The sequence below is a fragment of the Oncorhynchus masou genome, chromosome 12, assembly GCF_036934945.1.
Source record: "Oncorhynchus masou masou isolate Uvic2021 chromosome 12, UVic_Omas_1.1, whole genome shotgun sequence".
In the NCBI taxonomy this organism is placed as follows: Eukaryota; Metazoa; Chordata; class Actinopteri; order Salmoniformes; family Salmonidae; genus Oncorhynchus; species Oncorhynchus masou.
Genome location: NC_088223.1, coordinates 64,482,973 through 64,498,808, shown reverse-complemented (window position 1 = coordinate 64,498,808; position 15,836 = coordinate 64,482,973). Strand labels below are relative to the sequence as shown.

Genomic DNA, 15,836 nt, shown 5'->3' with positions numbered 1-15,836 from the left:
TTAACACCATTATCCAGGATTGGGCCTAATCCAACACAGGCCTATTTATTCCTAAATGTATAATCCTAATCTGAACAGATTTGACCATTCTGTTGTTAGCAGTGTGCCATGTATAATGAATGGAGAAATGTTTATAATAGCACAATCAGGACTCTTAAGGAACAGATCTGTGAAACACTGCAATTTAAAAATATACTTGTTTTGCCAACTCACACAACTATGGGGTTTAATATCGACTAGAAACACTTTAAAAATGACAGTAAGTACATTTGCACAGAGGTAAAAAAAAAAATATATATATATCCATAGTGTATGATGTACAACTACACAGTCATGTTTCCCCAAGATAAAGGGACACATCTATTGCTTTATTTCCACATATGATCCACATATACACTGCTCAAAAAAAATAAAGGGAACACTGAAATAACACATCCTAGATCTGAATGAATGAAATATTCTTATTAAATACTTTTTTCTTGACATAGTTGAATGTGCTGACAACAAAATCACAAAAATTATCAATGGAAATCAAATGTATCAACCCATGGAGGTCTGGATTTGGAGTGACACTCAAAATTAAAGTGGAAAACCACACTACAGGCTGATCCAACTTTGATGTAATGTCCTTAAAACAAGTCAAAATGAGGCTCAGTAGTGTGTGGCCTCCACGTGCCTGTATGACCTCCATACAACGCCTGGGCATGCTCCTGATGAGGTGGCGGATGGTCTCCTGAGGGATCTCCTCCCAGACTTGGACTAAAGCATCCGCCAACTCCTGGATAGTCTGTGGTGCAACGTGCCGTTGGTGGATGGAGCGAGACATGATGTCCCAGATGTGCTCAATTGGATTCAGGTCTGGGGAACGGGCGGGCCAGTCCATAGCATCAATGCCTTCCTCTTGCAGGAACTGCTGACACACTCCAGTCACATGAGGTCTAGCATTGTCTTGCATTAGGAGGAACCCAGGGCCAACCGCACCAGCATATGGTCTCACAAGGGGTCTGAGGATCTCATCTCGGTACCTAATGGCAGTCAGGCTACCTCTGGCGAGCACATGGAGGGCTGTGCGGTCCCCCAAAGAAATGCCACCCCACACAATGACTGACCCACCGCCAAACCGGTCATGCGGAAGGATGTTGCAGGCAGCAGAACGTTCTCCATGGAGTCTCCAGACTCTGTCACGTCTGTCACGTGCTCAGTGTGAACCTGCTTTCATCTGTGAAGAGCACAGGGCGCCAGTGGCGAATTTGCCAATCTTGGTGTTCTCTGGCAAATGCCAAACGTCCTGCACGGTGTTGGGCTGCAAGTACAACCCCCACCTGTGGACGTCGGGCCCTCATTACCACCCTCACGGAGTCTTTTTCTGACAGTTTGAGCAGACACATGCACATTTGTGGCCTGCTGGAGGTCCTTTTGCAGAGCTCTGGCAGTGCTCTTCCTGCTCCTTGCACAAAGGCGGAGGTAGCGGCCCTGCTGCTGGGTTGTTGCCCTCCTACGGCCTCCTCCACATCTCCTGATGTACTGGCCTGTCTCCTGGTAGTGCCTCCATGCTCTGGACACTACGCTGACAGACACAGCAAACCTTCTTGCCACAGCTCGCATTGATGTCCCATCCTGGATGAGCTGCACTACCTGAGCCACTTGTGTGGGTTGTAGACTCCGTCTCATAATACCACTGGAGTGAAAGCACCGCCAGCATTCAAAAGTGACCAAAACATCAGCCAGGAAGCATAGGAACTGAGAAGTGGTCTGTGGTTGACACCTGCAGAACCACTCCTTTATTGGGGGTGTCTTGCTAATTGCCTATAATTTCCACAACAGCATGTGTAATTTATTGTCAATCAGTGTTGCTTCCTAAGTGGGTCGTTTGATTTCACAGAAGTGTGATTGACTTGGAGATACATTGTGTTTAAGTGTTCCCTTTATTTTTTTGAGCAGTGTAGTTCAAGTCAAAAGATCTGAAACACCTACTCATTCAAGGGTTTTTCTTTATTTTGACTATTTTCTACATTGTAGAATAGTGAAGTCATCAAAACTATGAAATAACACATATGGAAACATGTAGTAACCAAAAAAGTGTTAAATAAATATATTTTATATTATAGATTCTTCAAAGTAGCCACCCTTTGCCTTGATGACAGCTTTGCACACGTTTGGCATTCTCTCATCCAGCTTCACCTGGAATGCTTTTCCAACAGTCTTGAAGGAGTTCCCACATATGCTGAGCACTTTTCCTTTACTCTGCAGTCCAACTCTTCCCAAACCATCTCAATTGGGTCGAGGTCGGGGGATTGTGGAGGCCAGCTCATCTGATGTAGCACTCCATCACTCTCCTTCTTGGTCAAATAGCCCTTACACAACTTGGAGGTGTGTTGGGTCATTGTCCTGTTGAAAAACAAATGAGTCCCACTAAGTGCAAACCAGGTGGGATAGTGTATCACTGCAGAATGCTGTGGTAGCCATGCTGGTTAAGTGTGCCTTGAAGTCTAAATAAATCATTGAGTGGCAACAGCAAAGCACCATCCCACCTCCTACTCAATGCTTTACGGTGGGAACCACACATGCAGAGATTATCCATTCACCTACTTTGCGTCTCACAAAGACAGAGCAAGTCTCTTCTTATTGGTGTCCTTTAGTTGTGATTTCTTTGCAGCAATTCGACCATGAATGCCTATTTCACGCAGTCTCCTCTGAACAGTTGATGTTGAGATGTGTCTGTTACTTTAGATCTGTGAAGCACTTATTTGGTCTGCAATTTTTGAGGCTGGTAACTCTAATGAACTTATCCTCTGCAGCAGATGACGTGATGGGAGCCAGTCATCATAGCGCTTGATGGTTTTTGAGACTGCACTTGAAGAAACTTTCAAAGTTCTTGAATTTTTCCGGATTGACTGACGTTCATGTCTTAAAGTAATAATGGATTGTCATTTCTCTTTGCTTATTTGAGCTGTTCTTGGTATAATATGGACTTGGTCTTATACCAAATAGGGCTATCTTACGTATACCACCCCTACCTTGTCACAACACAACTGATTGGCTAAAACACATTAAAGGAAAGAAAGAAATTCCACAACTTAATTTAACAAGGCACACCTGTTAATTGAAATGCATTCTAATTGACTACCTCAGGAAGCTGGTTGAGAGAATGCCAAGAGTGTGCAAAGCGGTCAAGGAAAAGGGTGGCTACTTTGAAGAATCTCAAATGTAAAATATATTTGATCTGTTTAACACTTTTTTGGTTACTACATGATTCCATGTGTGTTATTTAATAGTTTTGATTATTCTACAATGTAGAAAATAGTAAAAGAATAAAGAAAAAACCTGGAATGAGTACTGTAGGTTTGTCCAAACTTGACTGGTACTGTTCCTGAAATACTATTTATAGGAGTTGTGTCATATAACAATATAAGTACTGAAACACACTGCCACTGCAACAGACTCCTATTGTAACATACCAGGAAACTAGTTTACAAAAAGGCAGCAAGTGAAGAGATAAGGATATAATAACTTCAACCTAAAGCAAACCAATCATGGCATGACAAAATAGGCAGAGAAAAGATGATTGCAACATGGACTATGTTGACTATTGAATTCCCTTCATGTTCATACATGTATAACCACAATGCAAGAACAGTGCACATTCCCAATGATGCTAAATGTCCTTCACACATCAATAGGACAGGACACACACTACTCATCATGAGAGTGAATTCAGTCTTATAATAGCATACTATTTAGAACACCAAACCATGACAATCCTCTCAGGGGGAAAAGAAAATAACTGAAAAACAAAGTCATATTTACAAAAATGTACAGTTGAGAAGAAAAAACATCCCATGATCATTCAGAGCTTGAAATACAACTTTTAAAAAGGTCACTCCAGCAATTAGATCAACAGTCTTCAAAACATTGAACATTCACAACTTTTAGAAGTTCAAAGTTCTACCATGTTGGCGGAAACATCTAAGTTTAAAGTAGCAGCCATTGTGATTCTGTCTGTTGCAGTCTCCGTGTGATGCCGTCATAAGTGTAGTTAGCACAACCAGCTCAAACAGGTACAGAGACAATTCATCTGTACTGCGCATTGTCTTGGCCATTCTCCAGGTATACAGACACAGCTCACTTGTACTGCCCAATGTCATAGCCATTCTCCGGATATAAATGTTCATCTGTATTGGTTACTCCATTGCTTACCTCTAAAAAAGGAGAAAAAAATAAGAGTTCAACTTTGACCCTCACTCTTTTCCATTCGGTTCAGTGGGTTAGTTGAAGAATAGTGCTGGCAACATCAGGGTTGTGGGTTTGATACAGTATAATCAGTATGTAGCCCATGCATGTATGTTTCCGTGTCAACTTCCAACAGTTCTGTCAGTTGCTTTGGATAAAAGTGTCTGCTAAATGCCGACATTATATTTGATTTATTACAGACCTGAGAATATGAGTTTCTCCTTCATGATGTTGACGTCTCGGCTGGGCCGGCGTGTCACAGCACTCAGCATGATCTGCTCTGGGTTGTAGTTCTGCATGCCACTCATCCTCCATCTGACAGGGCGACACCGCACAGTCAGAGACACATTTAGAGTCAATATAGGCATAGTCAAATGATGAATCCATATTGATGAATACATATCTAAAAGAAACAGTGTACACTGTGTACAAGCGTTAGAGCTTCAGGCACAATTAAAGCACAAAGACAGAAAACAACAAAGCAACATGGGAGTCACCCCAGTTACCTGATCAAGTGATAGCTGACAGACGCCAGAGTGCAGCAGAGAAACGTAGCATGCAGATCAGGCAGAACAAAATCAGTCAGAACAGATCAGGCAGAATAGAGGACAAATAGGGAAGAGCGAGAAAGAGGAGGGAATGAAAGAGGACATAAGAAAAAAATATGATATGGACAAACAGAAGGAGAGAAATTGCCAGATGAGGCGGAGGAGAGAGAGACATGGCAGTGAAAGGGAAAGAGCAGAAGCGTCAGTTTAGAAGCAGAAGGCTACGCAACACAAAGTTCAGAACACACAGACCTTTACATTTACACAACAGTCCTAAGAAACACTTAGTACATCAGACTAGACAATGGAGCAGAGCAGACATATCACCGAAGTGTGTGCATCCAGCTTTCGTCAGGGATTAGTGGAGTAGAGAACTTTGCATTGTTATTGCAATACTCTGGAAATACTCAAGTGTGAGGGTGAGGTGTATGCTGCAAATACACAACCATTCACAGCTAAATGAAAAGAGATTCAGTTTGATCGTAATGGAAAATGGGTACTTACTTTTGAAAGATGAATATTCCTGTAACTATGGCGATGGAGACAAGATCTGAGGTGATCCAGACTAAGCAGTATTCATATGGGCTCTGTCAACAAGAACAGCTGTTCAGAACCAACATCCACCACTAGATCGCAGCATCACCACAAATATACTGTACCTCACATCATGATGAACATGCGATGACGATCAGAACATGAATGAAACTACTAGAGTTTTAAGTCCTAGTCTCGAGCTGTGTCGTAGGGTCTGCTGCTGTGTCCCCATTCCTCACTTCGCTCTTACCCAGCTATTCTGCTGTTCCCTAGTCACTATCTGTACTCGCCCCTGCGGTCCCCAGCCTCTGTACTGTAGCAGTTAAAAGGGGTACCCAGTCATAGAAAATTGACTGTTACACTCATGGGTATCTTCCATATGTCTATACTGTACCAAAAGTGTAAATGCAATGAAGTGGTGTAGACGGAGATTCTTACCATGAGCCAGATGGGGTAGGGCACCTTGCGGAGGACCTGGGGGGCGTCGGAGGAGACAGAAGGCACTCCGCTGCACCATAGCACTGAGTAGAGCCACGGCTCATTCACCGGGTACACCATCACACTCATGTTGTTCACCAGGAAGTCCCTACAAAGATAAATAGTTATTGGACATGCTAGCCTGTGAGTAACCATAATGCAGGGTGAGGTTAGGGTTAGGGATTAAGATAAGATTCTAGGACTTTTTAAATGACATGTTTGGACCTCCCAGACAACATTTTGGACAATCCCAGCAGGTGGTTAGGGTTAGAGTATGAGTTTGAGAGTAACAGTAGTATGTCTTACTGAATGTCCTTGTTGCTGGCCTGTGAGTAGCGCAGGGTGAGGCTGCTGATGCCCCTGTGTCTGAACTCCTCCACTGACAGTTTCTCTAAGGAGGTCTGCTGCAGCCCCCTGACACGGCCCCTGTCTGTGTCCGGGGTCCACGTCACCTAAAACAAAATCACAGGGCACAAGACACAGGATAAGAGTCTGTACCTGCTTTTGGATTTACACAACATCTCTACCAATGTTGCTAAGGACAGAAAGATACACAGAAAGTCCTCCTCACCCTCTTCTGTGATATCCCAGACCTCTGGACGGCCCACAGGGTGTCCATGATCCAGGTCTTGTAGTGTGGGTGTTCTGGGGGAGGTCTATGGAGGTTTAACAGGGCTGAGCGGTTGGCCCTGGCTGTCAGGCGGAGCATCTCTACCAGGCTACACACTGTCAGGTTCCCCATTCGGTTCCGTTCCCTCCCTGTCAGAGACCCAACTGTCCAGTAGGGGTCGCTCTGGAGAGAGAGGGAAGAGAGGCGTTTTATTTGATGAAGTGATGCAAAGTGGAGTGAAAAAATATACTTGGTGTGGGGAAAGGGAAGGGTAGACTAGAGAAGGGGAGAGACTAAGAGAAAGAGCAATACAAGGAGGGAGAGAGACATATACCCAGTGAGAGGGAGAGAGAGACAGAGGGGGGAGAGGGATACCTCCAAAAACCACTGCCCCGCATTTAGAGAGCGAATCTCTGTCCAATTGAAGAGAGAGGCGTCCTCGTGCTGTTTGTCTGGAAAGACCTTGGCAATGTTAGTGGTCCTTCTCAGGGTGCGGTCTCGCATCAGGAAGGGCACCCCGTCCAGACTGTAGAGGACAGTTGGGACCACAGACTGACATCACTGAACCAGTAACATTTGTCACTGCTTTCATAAATAAAATAAAGTGGTTGTGTGGCAATGGGAGTACTAAAATGGGCCTGTAATAACAGGCTATAATGCACTAGTGAAAAGGAATGGATGTGAGATTAAAATGGTCTTAAAACAAGTTGACTATGTCAAAGGCAGGGTCAGAACGGGGGTGTTTAGATTTTCTCCATAACCTTTTACACGCTGTGAATGTTGCTATGGCTTCACTACAGAAAGGCCCACCCGCCATTACCAGTCTACTGTAGAGAACTCATTACTCCTAACATTAAGGTGGTAGGGTGGGGTTAGGTTATAGGCTGGTAGAGTGTGGTTGGGTACCTGACGGAGACGTCGGCCTCCAGGGAGCTGACCCCCTGTTGCAGGGCCTTGTTGAAGGACATCAGGGTGTTCTCTGGAGCCAGCTACAGCACAGGACACACGCAGGGGGAAAGACAGAGACAGGAGGTACAATGGGTTATCATGGGTTGTTAGAATTTGGTGGCAGTCATTTGAGCTAGAGGTGGAAAGGCAAATTATTTCAGCTTTAAAGAAATAGGAAATAGTTTAGCAGCCGACTACATGTGGAGATTCCTTAGGATCTACATGAAGCGGCTAGAGAGTAGGGGGCAAGAAGATGTTTCTGTAGGGAGACACGGACTCACCATTGGAGCCCCCCGTCTTCCAATGACATCAGGTCGAGGTTTGAGGCTGTTCCTGTCCATGATGCAGGGTGAGGTGATGGCAAGGGGAACCATGTAGAAGACCAGCAGGACACTTAGGTAGACAAGCAGCACAATCATGTGGAACTCTGGGAAGGAGGAAGACCATAGAGTGAGGACATTAGGTCCCAGATTTCTGACTGCTGCTGCAATCATTGTTCATTATCAAAAATCTTTATGGTTATAATGATAATAATCATGAAGTAATGTAATAATTTATACTATTGGTATCCTGATTAGAGTTACAGTGAAAGCCAATCAAAATCCAACCCAATACTTACTGGTTCTCCCTGCACGGATCACATGTCCAGCGACCAGCCAACCCAGCGCTGTGACAGCAGCCAGAGCTCCAATGTGCAGGAAAGGACCTGTGGACTGAATTACAACACAGAAAGACAGGAGTTTTATAACCTTGTTCACCCACACACACACGCACAGAGAAACCAACAAATAGAGATGTAGACCTGTAGCGATATAAGAATGATGTCCCATTCGTCCCCCCACACGTCACTGATGGAGACCACGCCACTGACAGTGGTGATCAAGGCAGCCAACACACCAATCTGTGGGGACCAACATATCAACAGTATGATTTGTTCTACACATTCCTATGCAGGGCTAACAGTAACATGGTATTAATTTCCTCATCAGTAGGTCAGAGTTCATTTGAAGGCCCACCTTGTGGATCCAGTAGAGGTTCAGCTGCTGTCCCAGTGAAATATGACAGAGTGCTAAAATCTGGATATGAACAGAGCCACAATCAGGTTAGATCTTACTGAACCTGCAGCAAAAACACGTGTTTTACTGTGTGTACAGGCATTTAACCAAAACATGAAACTTACCATTAAACATGTTATGTAACTAAAGCCAACTGCGGTGGTTGCGAGAATGGGGACAGTGCCGTCCTTCCATTCCCCAGAACGGTTGTATAGTAACCTGAGAAAGAGACAGAGGGTGGGAAAGTTGAGCCAGTGTCTTGATAAGAAGAGGACCAGCCCTGATAGGAGATATTGAAATATGCACACATTAAATTACTAATTGAAAGCTGCTCAAAAGAGAGAGACTTGTTTCTGTCCCCCAGAAGCATGGTGTAAACTCAGCTCACAGCCACTCTGGTAAGGACTAACTTACACTCACCAGTTGAATTGGTTGTAGTCATTGTGGGCCTCCAACCAGAAGTAAGCCCAGAAGAGGAGCAGGGAGAAGGTGCTGCACAAGATGATGAACCATGCACATTCCCACTGGTGAACACACAACAGAATTAAGAAGACTTTCTATAACACTTTTAACATAACGTTCCACAACTTTCAGCTTAAACAATCACACAACGAGTAAAACAAGTCTAAAACAAATGACATCTTAAAACGAAACTGTATAAAAATCCAAGTTTTATGAATTTCCCCTTTGATTGGTAACATAACTTCCACCTTTCATCTGTCCTCTGGCATGACTGGCTTGAAAGTTTGGTCAGATTACTAGGCACTTCCCCTATAGTAATTGACTGGATTGAGGGGGGTAAAACAGGTCAGGGGTGCATGCAGAAAGGGAACAAGTTTGCGAAAGAGCAAATTTCCCAATTATAATTATTTTATTGAGGGGAAATGTGGTTCTCTCACCTAGCTATCTTAAGATGAATGCACTAACTGTAAGTCACAAATTACTAAAATGTAAATAAGTAATTATAAAGAATATGGAATAATGTCAGCTGTATTCATGACATCTCTATCTGCCACGTTTTACAACGTTTGCGTACTGAATGTGGCCCAGGTCAGACCACAGCCAGGTGGAGTTGACCAGTGATCAGCTTTACATCTCATGCTGGCCAGACTAGTGCTGCACCTCTTCCACATCTCCTACAGTCTATTATTAGAGGCCTGGCGATAATGTGTGGATCAGCTTTACATCTCATGCTGGCCAGACTAGTGCTGCACCTCTTCCACATCTCCTACAGTCTATTATTAGAGGCCTGGCGATAATGTGTGGACGCGTGGTAGTTAAGAGGGGAATACCACATTAACACACTGCACTCAGAGGAAAGGCTAGGAATCTCATCAGTGAGGCCTCACCTTTTTTTAAATGTATTTTTATTTCACCTTTATTTTATTTAACCAGGTAGGCTAGTTGAGAACAAGTTCTCATTTACAAACTGCGACCTGGCCAAGATAAAGCATAGCAGTGTGAACAGACAACAACACAGAGTTACACATGGAGTAAACAATAAACTAGTCAACAACACAGTAGAAAAAAAGAAAGAAAAGAGTCTATATACATTGTGTGCAAAAGGCATGAGGTAGGTGAATAATTACAATTTAGCAGATTAACACTGGAGCGATAAATGATCAGATGGTCATGTGCAGGTAGAGATACTGGTGTACAAAAGAGCAGAAAAGTAAATGAATAAAAACAGTTTCTCGATGAGGTAGGTAAATTGGGTGGGCTATTTACCAATGGACTATGGACAGCTGCAGCGTTCGGTTAGCTGCTCAGATAGCAGATGTTTGAAGTCGGTGAGGGAGATATAAAAGTCTCCAACTTCAGCGATTTTTGCAATTCGTTCCAGTCACAGGCAGCAGAGAACTGGACGGAAAGGCGGCCAAATGAGGTGTTGGCTTTAGGGATGATCAGTGAGATACACCTGCTGGAGCGCGTGCTACGGGTGGGTGTTGCCATCATGACCAGTGAACTGAGATAAGGCGGAGCTTTACCTAGCATGGACTTGTAGATGACCTGGAGCTAGTGGGTCTGGTGACGAATATGTAGCGAGGGCCAGCCGACTAGAGCATACAGGTCGCAGTGGTGGGTGGTATAAGGTGCTTTAGTAACATACCACATTAACACTTACAGTGCACTCAGAGGAAAGGCTAGGAATCTCATCAGTGAGGCCTCACCTTCTATGGTTCGAGTTAATGCACAGATGAGAATGGGAGAGTAGAGGGCTGGTGTTTAAATGATGTCTGGTTTCTGAGGTAACCACCACACTACTTCTGTTGAGACAGCCAATTACCTGGTCTCACACAATACTTCACAGCCGTGGCAAGTGTGTGTGTGTGTGTGTACAGTGCTGTGAAAAAGTATTTGCCCACTACATAGGTTTCTCTACTGTTGTATTTTTTTTATATTGAACATTATCAGATCTCCAACCAAAACCTAATATTAGATAAAGGGAACCTGAGTGAACAAATAACAATGATTACATACTTTAATTTATTTCATAAACAAAGTTATGCAATACCCAATGCTCCTGTGTGAAAAAGTAATTGCCACCTGACACAACTGGTTGTTGTGCCACCTTTAATAGCAATGACTCCAATCAAATGTTTCCCGTAGTTGTTGATCAGTCTCTCACATCGCTGTGGAGGAATTTTGGCCCACTCTTGCATGCAGAACTTCTTTAACTTAGTGACATTTGTGGGTTTTCAAGCATGAACTGCTGGTTTCAAGTCCTGCCACAACATCTCAATTGGGATTAGGTCTGGACTTTGACTAGGTTATTCCAAAACTTCACATTATTGCTTTTTAACCATGTTCATGTAGACTTGATTGTGTGTTTTGGATCATTGTCTTGCTGCATGACCCAGCTGTGCTTCAGCTTCAGCTCACAGACAGATGGCCTGACATTCTGCTGTAGAATTCTCTGATACAGAGCGTAATACACGATTTCCTCTATTAAGGCAAGTCGTCCAGGTCCTGAGTTAGCAAAGCATCCCCAAAACGTCACACTTCCACCACAATGGGTGACTGTTGGTATATGGTTCTTACTGTGAAATGAAGTGTTTGGTTTTCGCCAAGCATTATGGGACCCATGTCATCCAAAAAGTGATACTTTTGACTCATCTGTCCAGAGAACATTCTTCGAAGAGTCTTGATGATCATCCAGGTTTTATGAGATGGGTCCAATTATGTCTAGCGAAAACCAAACATTGGATTCCAAAGTAAGAAACTCATACCAACGGTGAAGCATGGTGGTGATAGTGTGATGGTTTGCTACCTCAGGACCTGGGTGACTTGCCTTAATAGAAGGAACCGTCTGTGAGCTGAAGCACAGCTGGGTCATGCGGCAAGACAATGATCCAAAGCACACAATCAAGACTACATGAAAATGGCTAAAAAGCATCACATTTGAAGTTTTGGAATGACCTAGTCAAAGTCCAGATATAATCCCAATTGAGATGTTGCAGTTCATGCTTGAAAGCCCACAGATGTTGCTGAGTTAAAGCGGTTCTGCATGTAAGTGGGCCAAACTTCCTCCACAGTGATGAGACTGATCAACAACTACAGGAAACATTTGGTTGCAGTCATTGCAGCTTAAGGTGGCAGAACCCGTTATTGAGTTGTTGTGTCTTTACTATCATTAAATTGAAGACTTTGTTTTTTAATCTAAGATTCCTGTAATTAGTATTATGCAATTAAACTGAATAATCATGTAACTGTAATTAACTAGGAAGTCGGGGCACCAAGGAAAGTATTCAGATTACAAAGTTATAATTTCCCAATATAACCTTTCAGATATTTTCATATCTGATCAATAGTCTTCTGATTAATGATTTATTTGTTTTACCTCACATTAGTCTCATTCCAAACGTCGTAAATTGTTGGTTATCTGCACGAACCCAGTCTTCACTATGAGTCATCCATACATCAATTGTCTTAAGTCATTTATTTATTACTAACTAGGTAATTCACAGAAATGCATAAACAAACAATGTAAATGTGGTTACATAAGATGATAGGAAGATGTGCCCTAGTGGGTTGAACCGGCATGGCAGCTTGTTAGACAACTGAGAAACTTATTCTTATTTTAGATTTGTATTTTCTCTTTAAAAATGAAACAGTATGGCACGTTTTATTTTTATTTATTTTTTGGGGGGGGGTCGACCAAGAAGTCACTACAGAGTGAGAATTATAACAATTAAAATGCTTATCCTTTACATATGAACGCTCACTTATTCGGGAACAATTGCAATCAATCAATATATATTTACGCTCAGTGTGTCATCTTGATCGCTGGTGAAAAGTGTGTGTCTTTCGTAGAATTGTCCGTCTCTCTCCCTCTCCCTCTCGGTCTTGGTTCGAGGGGGTAGTTCAAAGTGACATTCGTTATAGAATGGATGTTTCAGCGGTTGTCGTTCTTTCAATGATACCGAATTCCTAGCTGCAGACTAGCAATGAATATCAAAGACTTGTTCTCATTCTATCGGTATCGACAGTAAGCGTTTAACCACGTGGTATGGTTAAAAGATTCAGCAATGGTCTACCTTTGTCCTCCCTTAATGGAGAAAAACATGGTCTGCTGATAATTTCTCAAAGTTGGGTTTTATTCGGAATGGCAGAAATGGGCTGTCCCAGGACGCCTGACCCTAACTGGGCTCAGGGGCGGTCCTCTGATTTAGTTCAAATCCAATTCCCTTTTTGAGTTTTCCTTCATTAAACAGTCCAAAATCACATTGTAAAATTGTGTAAACAGTATCATACTCACTCATTCATCTTATACAACAATTAGATGAAAACCTTATATCTTGGCAATTATATAAACAGCGTCATGGTAATGTGGCCACACAGTCTTCCAAGAGCTTCCCAAGTTGTGACAAACAGACCAGTTTGTAGCTGGATTCTTCACCGATCTTTTACACTTTCTCCGGAACATGAAATTTGTTCGTACCTCAAGTTCTGTGAGTTGGAAGGATTTCCTTTGTCTCCATGAAAAACTACTCTATAACTGTGTGTCCATGAGGTCTTCTCAGGAATTCACAACCTCTGACCACAGCAGCCTAGTTGAAGGAGGTGGGGGGGATGGGATGGGGTTGCTATACTCAGAGGCCAACGTCATGACAGAGTGTAAGGGGGCAATTCATTTTTCACATAGGGGAATTGGGTGTTGCATAACTTTGTTAATTAAATAAATAAAATCAGTACAGTTGTTATTTGTAAACTCCAGTTCCCTTTATCTAATATTTTGGTGGAAGATCTGATAACATTCAGCATAAGTAAAAATATGCAAAAAATTGAGAAAATCAGTAAGGGGCAAACACTTTTTCATGGCACTAAAAGGAGTAAAGTTAGACACTGGACCTAATGTGACAAATAGAAGTAATAGAAAAGTGACATGGGGAAGGGGCTCTGACAATGTCAGGTTTTATTTAATTGATTTAAGGTCGACTTACGCTGAGGTGAAAGTGCATAGGTGTAGGACTACAGCCACATTATGAATCTAACACTCACTCAAGAACAGTTGGAGGAAGCAGGGTTGGGTTGAATTTTATTTTCGATTCCTTTAATTCAGAAAGTTAGCTAGTGCTGGGAGAGAACCAAGGATAATCATATTTTCTGCACCTTTCGCAGACAACACATTACAGTGGGTGATCATACCTCTCACACCTTTAAAACCCAAGGGGGTAGAAATATCCACACAGTAGTTCCTGAAAACAATGAAGTCCAGTCAGTGACCCCAGCCTGGTTCTTCTCAAATAGGTAGCATCCCTATGCAGAGTCTAGATGAATAATTTTGCAGGCATCTTTTCACCTTTCCAGGTGTAGTCTTTTTTTGCCAATATGTGAGATACATCAACCAGCCCAGTGCACAGCGGAAGTCATTTTACAGTATAGTAGGGCCATTTCAGACACAACCAACCACACTATTGATACAGGAGGTCAGTCTTTAGCACAGTGTCATTGTCACCAAGCTGATGCTGTCTAATCCTGACGTCCTAATCCCATCACTTCCTCCTCCAGACTGTGCCTTGGCTTCATTCTCCTTCCCTCTCTAACGTCTTCACAGCCTGCTAATTATAACCCCGATAGACAGTGTTGCCCTACCACGCTGTTTCATCTATTGAGAAGAACATAGCTACTTCATTGTGATGAATCAAAGTCAGAGAAACTGTATGACTGCCTACCATTTCCAGCAAACCTCCTCAGACAGAGATGTACATCTCACTTCTGTATGATACAGTACTATGCACACTTATTATCCTATGGATTTTGCCATATCAGGTGCATGGTACTACATGGAAATACGCACATAAAAATAGGACAAATATAATTTGGTGTCTCAATGACAACTGATGGAGCTATGAATCCAACTCCAGCTAGAAATTTAACTTGTTCAGCATGGGCTGCTTTATGGTTTGCTAATCTTGAGTGAAAGCGTTTCTAGGTCATTAATTACAAAGTTCTCTATGGGTTTGAAGAGCAGGACAGAGGTAACCTGTTTCTGAGAAATAACAACCTACTACTCAAAGTAATACCACTAAGTACCAGAAGAGAAAGCAATGATATACAAACACAGGAGGGTCAACTCAGGCCTGGGAATCACAGTAGCACTCTCTCAATGAGAGAGTTGGAGAGATAGGTATCATAAGAGTTGCATTTAGTATGTGTAGGGATGAACATGTGATTCTCATTGATGTGTATTTTTGGATGATATGAATGTCTGTGTGCATGAGTGTGCATCGTGTGTGAGTGAGTGCTTTGTAAATGGAGCGAGGGAAAGCAGGTGTGCAGCTGTGTGTTTGTATTTTTCCTCTTGGTCAGCACCTCATTACTGCCCCGCTCACACATTCCCTACTAACTGGCCTAATTTATGGACAACATACTGGGTTTTTGTAGTCCAATGACAAGTTAAGAACAGCAGGAGCGGCACTGATACTTCAGTCTGCATCACACACAGCTGGGAGTCTGGGTAGAAGCATTATATTAAAACACCCCCATTTACTTCTACAACAAGCTTATGGCTACCAAGGCCTGCCATAAACCTAATACTTTACAATGAGCAAAGTGTTACATACCACTATTTACAGAAAATGTCATTTGAGTTACATTTAATAATATTACATTTTTTAAAGTATGCTATTGGATAAATTGAACAATTTAACAAGGACTGTAGCTATAATAAATCTTTCCTGAAAGGTTGAATGCATTGGACAACTCAGACTTTTGCTTTTGGTAAATACTTACTTGCTTGCCTGCCTGTGTCACTTTTTTCATGCATGTAGAGGTTTTAGAAAATTTCTGGGCCTCCAGAACAGAATCAAACAAATGGAAAACGTTTAAATTATTCCTGAGGTGTGATAAGGTTTCAAGGCAGGATGGGCAGAACTATGTTCTGCTAGCCCTTTAAAATGAGTTGAGTTATATAGTACACACTGACCTCTA

The 15,836-nt window shown here is 42.6% G+C and overlaps 1 protein-coding gene across 2 annotated transcripts in view; it reads right to left on the bottom strand.

Annotated features, from left to right (window-relative positions):
* Positions 1-1,973: 1,973 nt before the first annotated feature.
* LOC135550658 (glycerophosphodiester phosphodiesterase domain-containing protein 5-like) overlaps positions 1,974-15,836 on the bottom strand; it is a 46,342-nt gene continuing 32,479 nt past the window's right edge. For both annotated transcript variants that reach the window (XM_064981670.1, XM_064981671.1), the window contains exons 3-16: positions 8,823-8,926; positions 8,528-8,621; positions 8,364-8,423; positions 8,150-8,248; positions 7,967-8,060; positions 7,629-7,774; positions 7,306-7,388; positions 6,775-6,925; positions 6,361-6,582; positions 6,096-6,241; positions 5,751-5,898; positions 5,283-5,365; positions 4,433-4,545; positions 1,974-4,199 (exon numbers count right to left, since the gene is read on the bottom strand). In XM_064981670.1, coding sequence (XP_064837742.1) covers positions 4,123-4,199; positions 4,433-4,545; positions 5,283-5,365; positions 5,751-5,898; positions 6,096-6,241; positions 6,361-6,582; positions 6,775-6,925; positions 7,306-7,388; positions 7,629-7,774; positions 7,967-8,060; positions 8,150-8,248; positions 8,364-8,423; positions 8,528-8,621; positions 8,823-8,926 — 1,620 coding nt within the window. In that variant the 3' untranslated portion in view covers positions 1,974-4,122. The remainder of the gene's footprint in view (positions 4,200-4,432; positions 4,546-5,282; positions 5,366-5,750; positions 5,899-6,095; positions 6,242-6,360; positions 6,583-6,774; positions 6,926-7,305; positions 7,389-7,628; positions 7,775-7,966; positions 8,061-8,149; positions 8,249-8,363; positions 8,424-8,527; positions 8,622-8,822; positions 8,927-15,836) is intronic.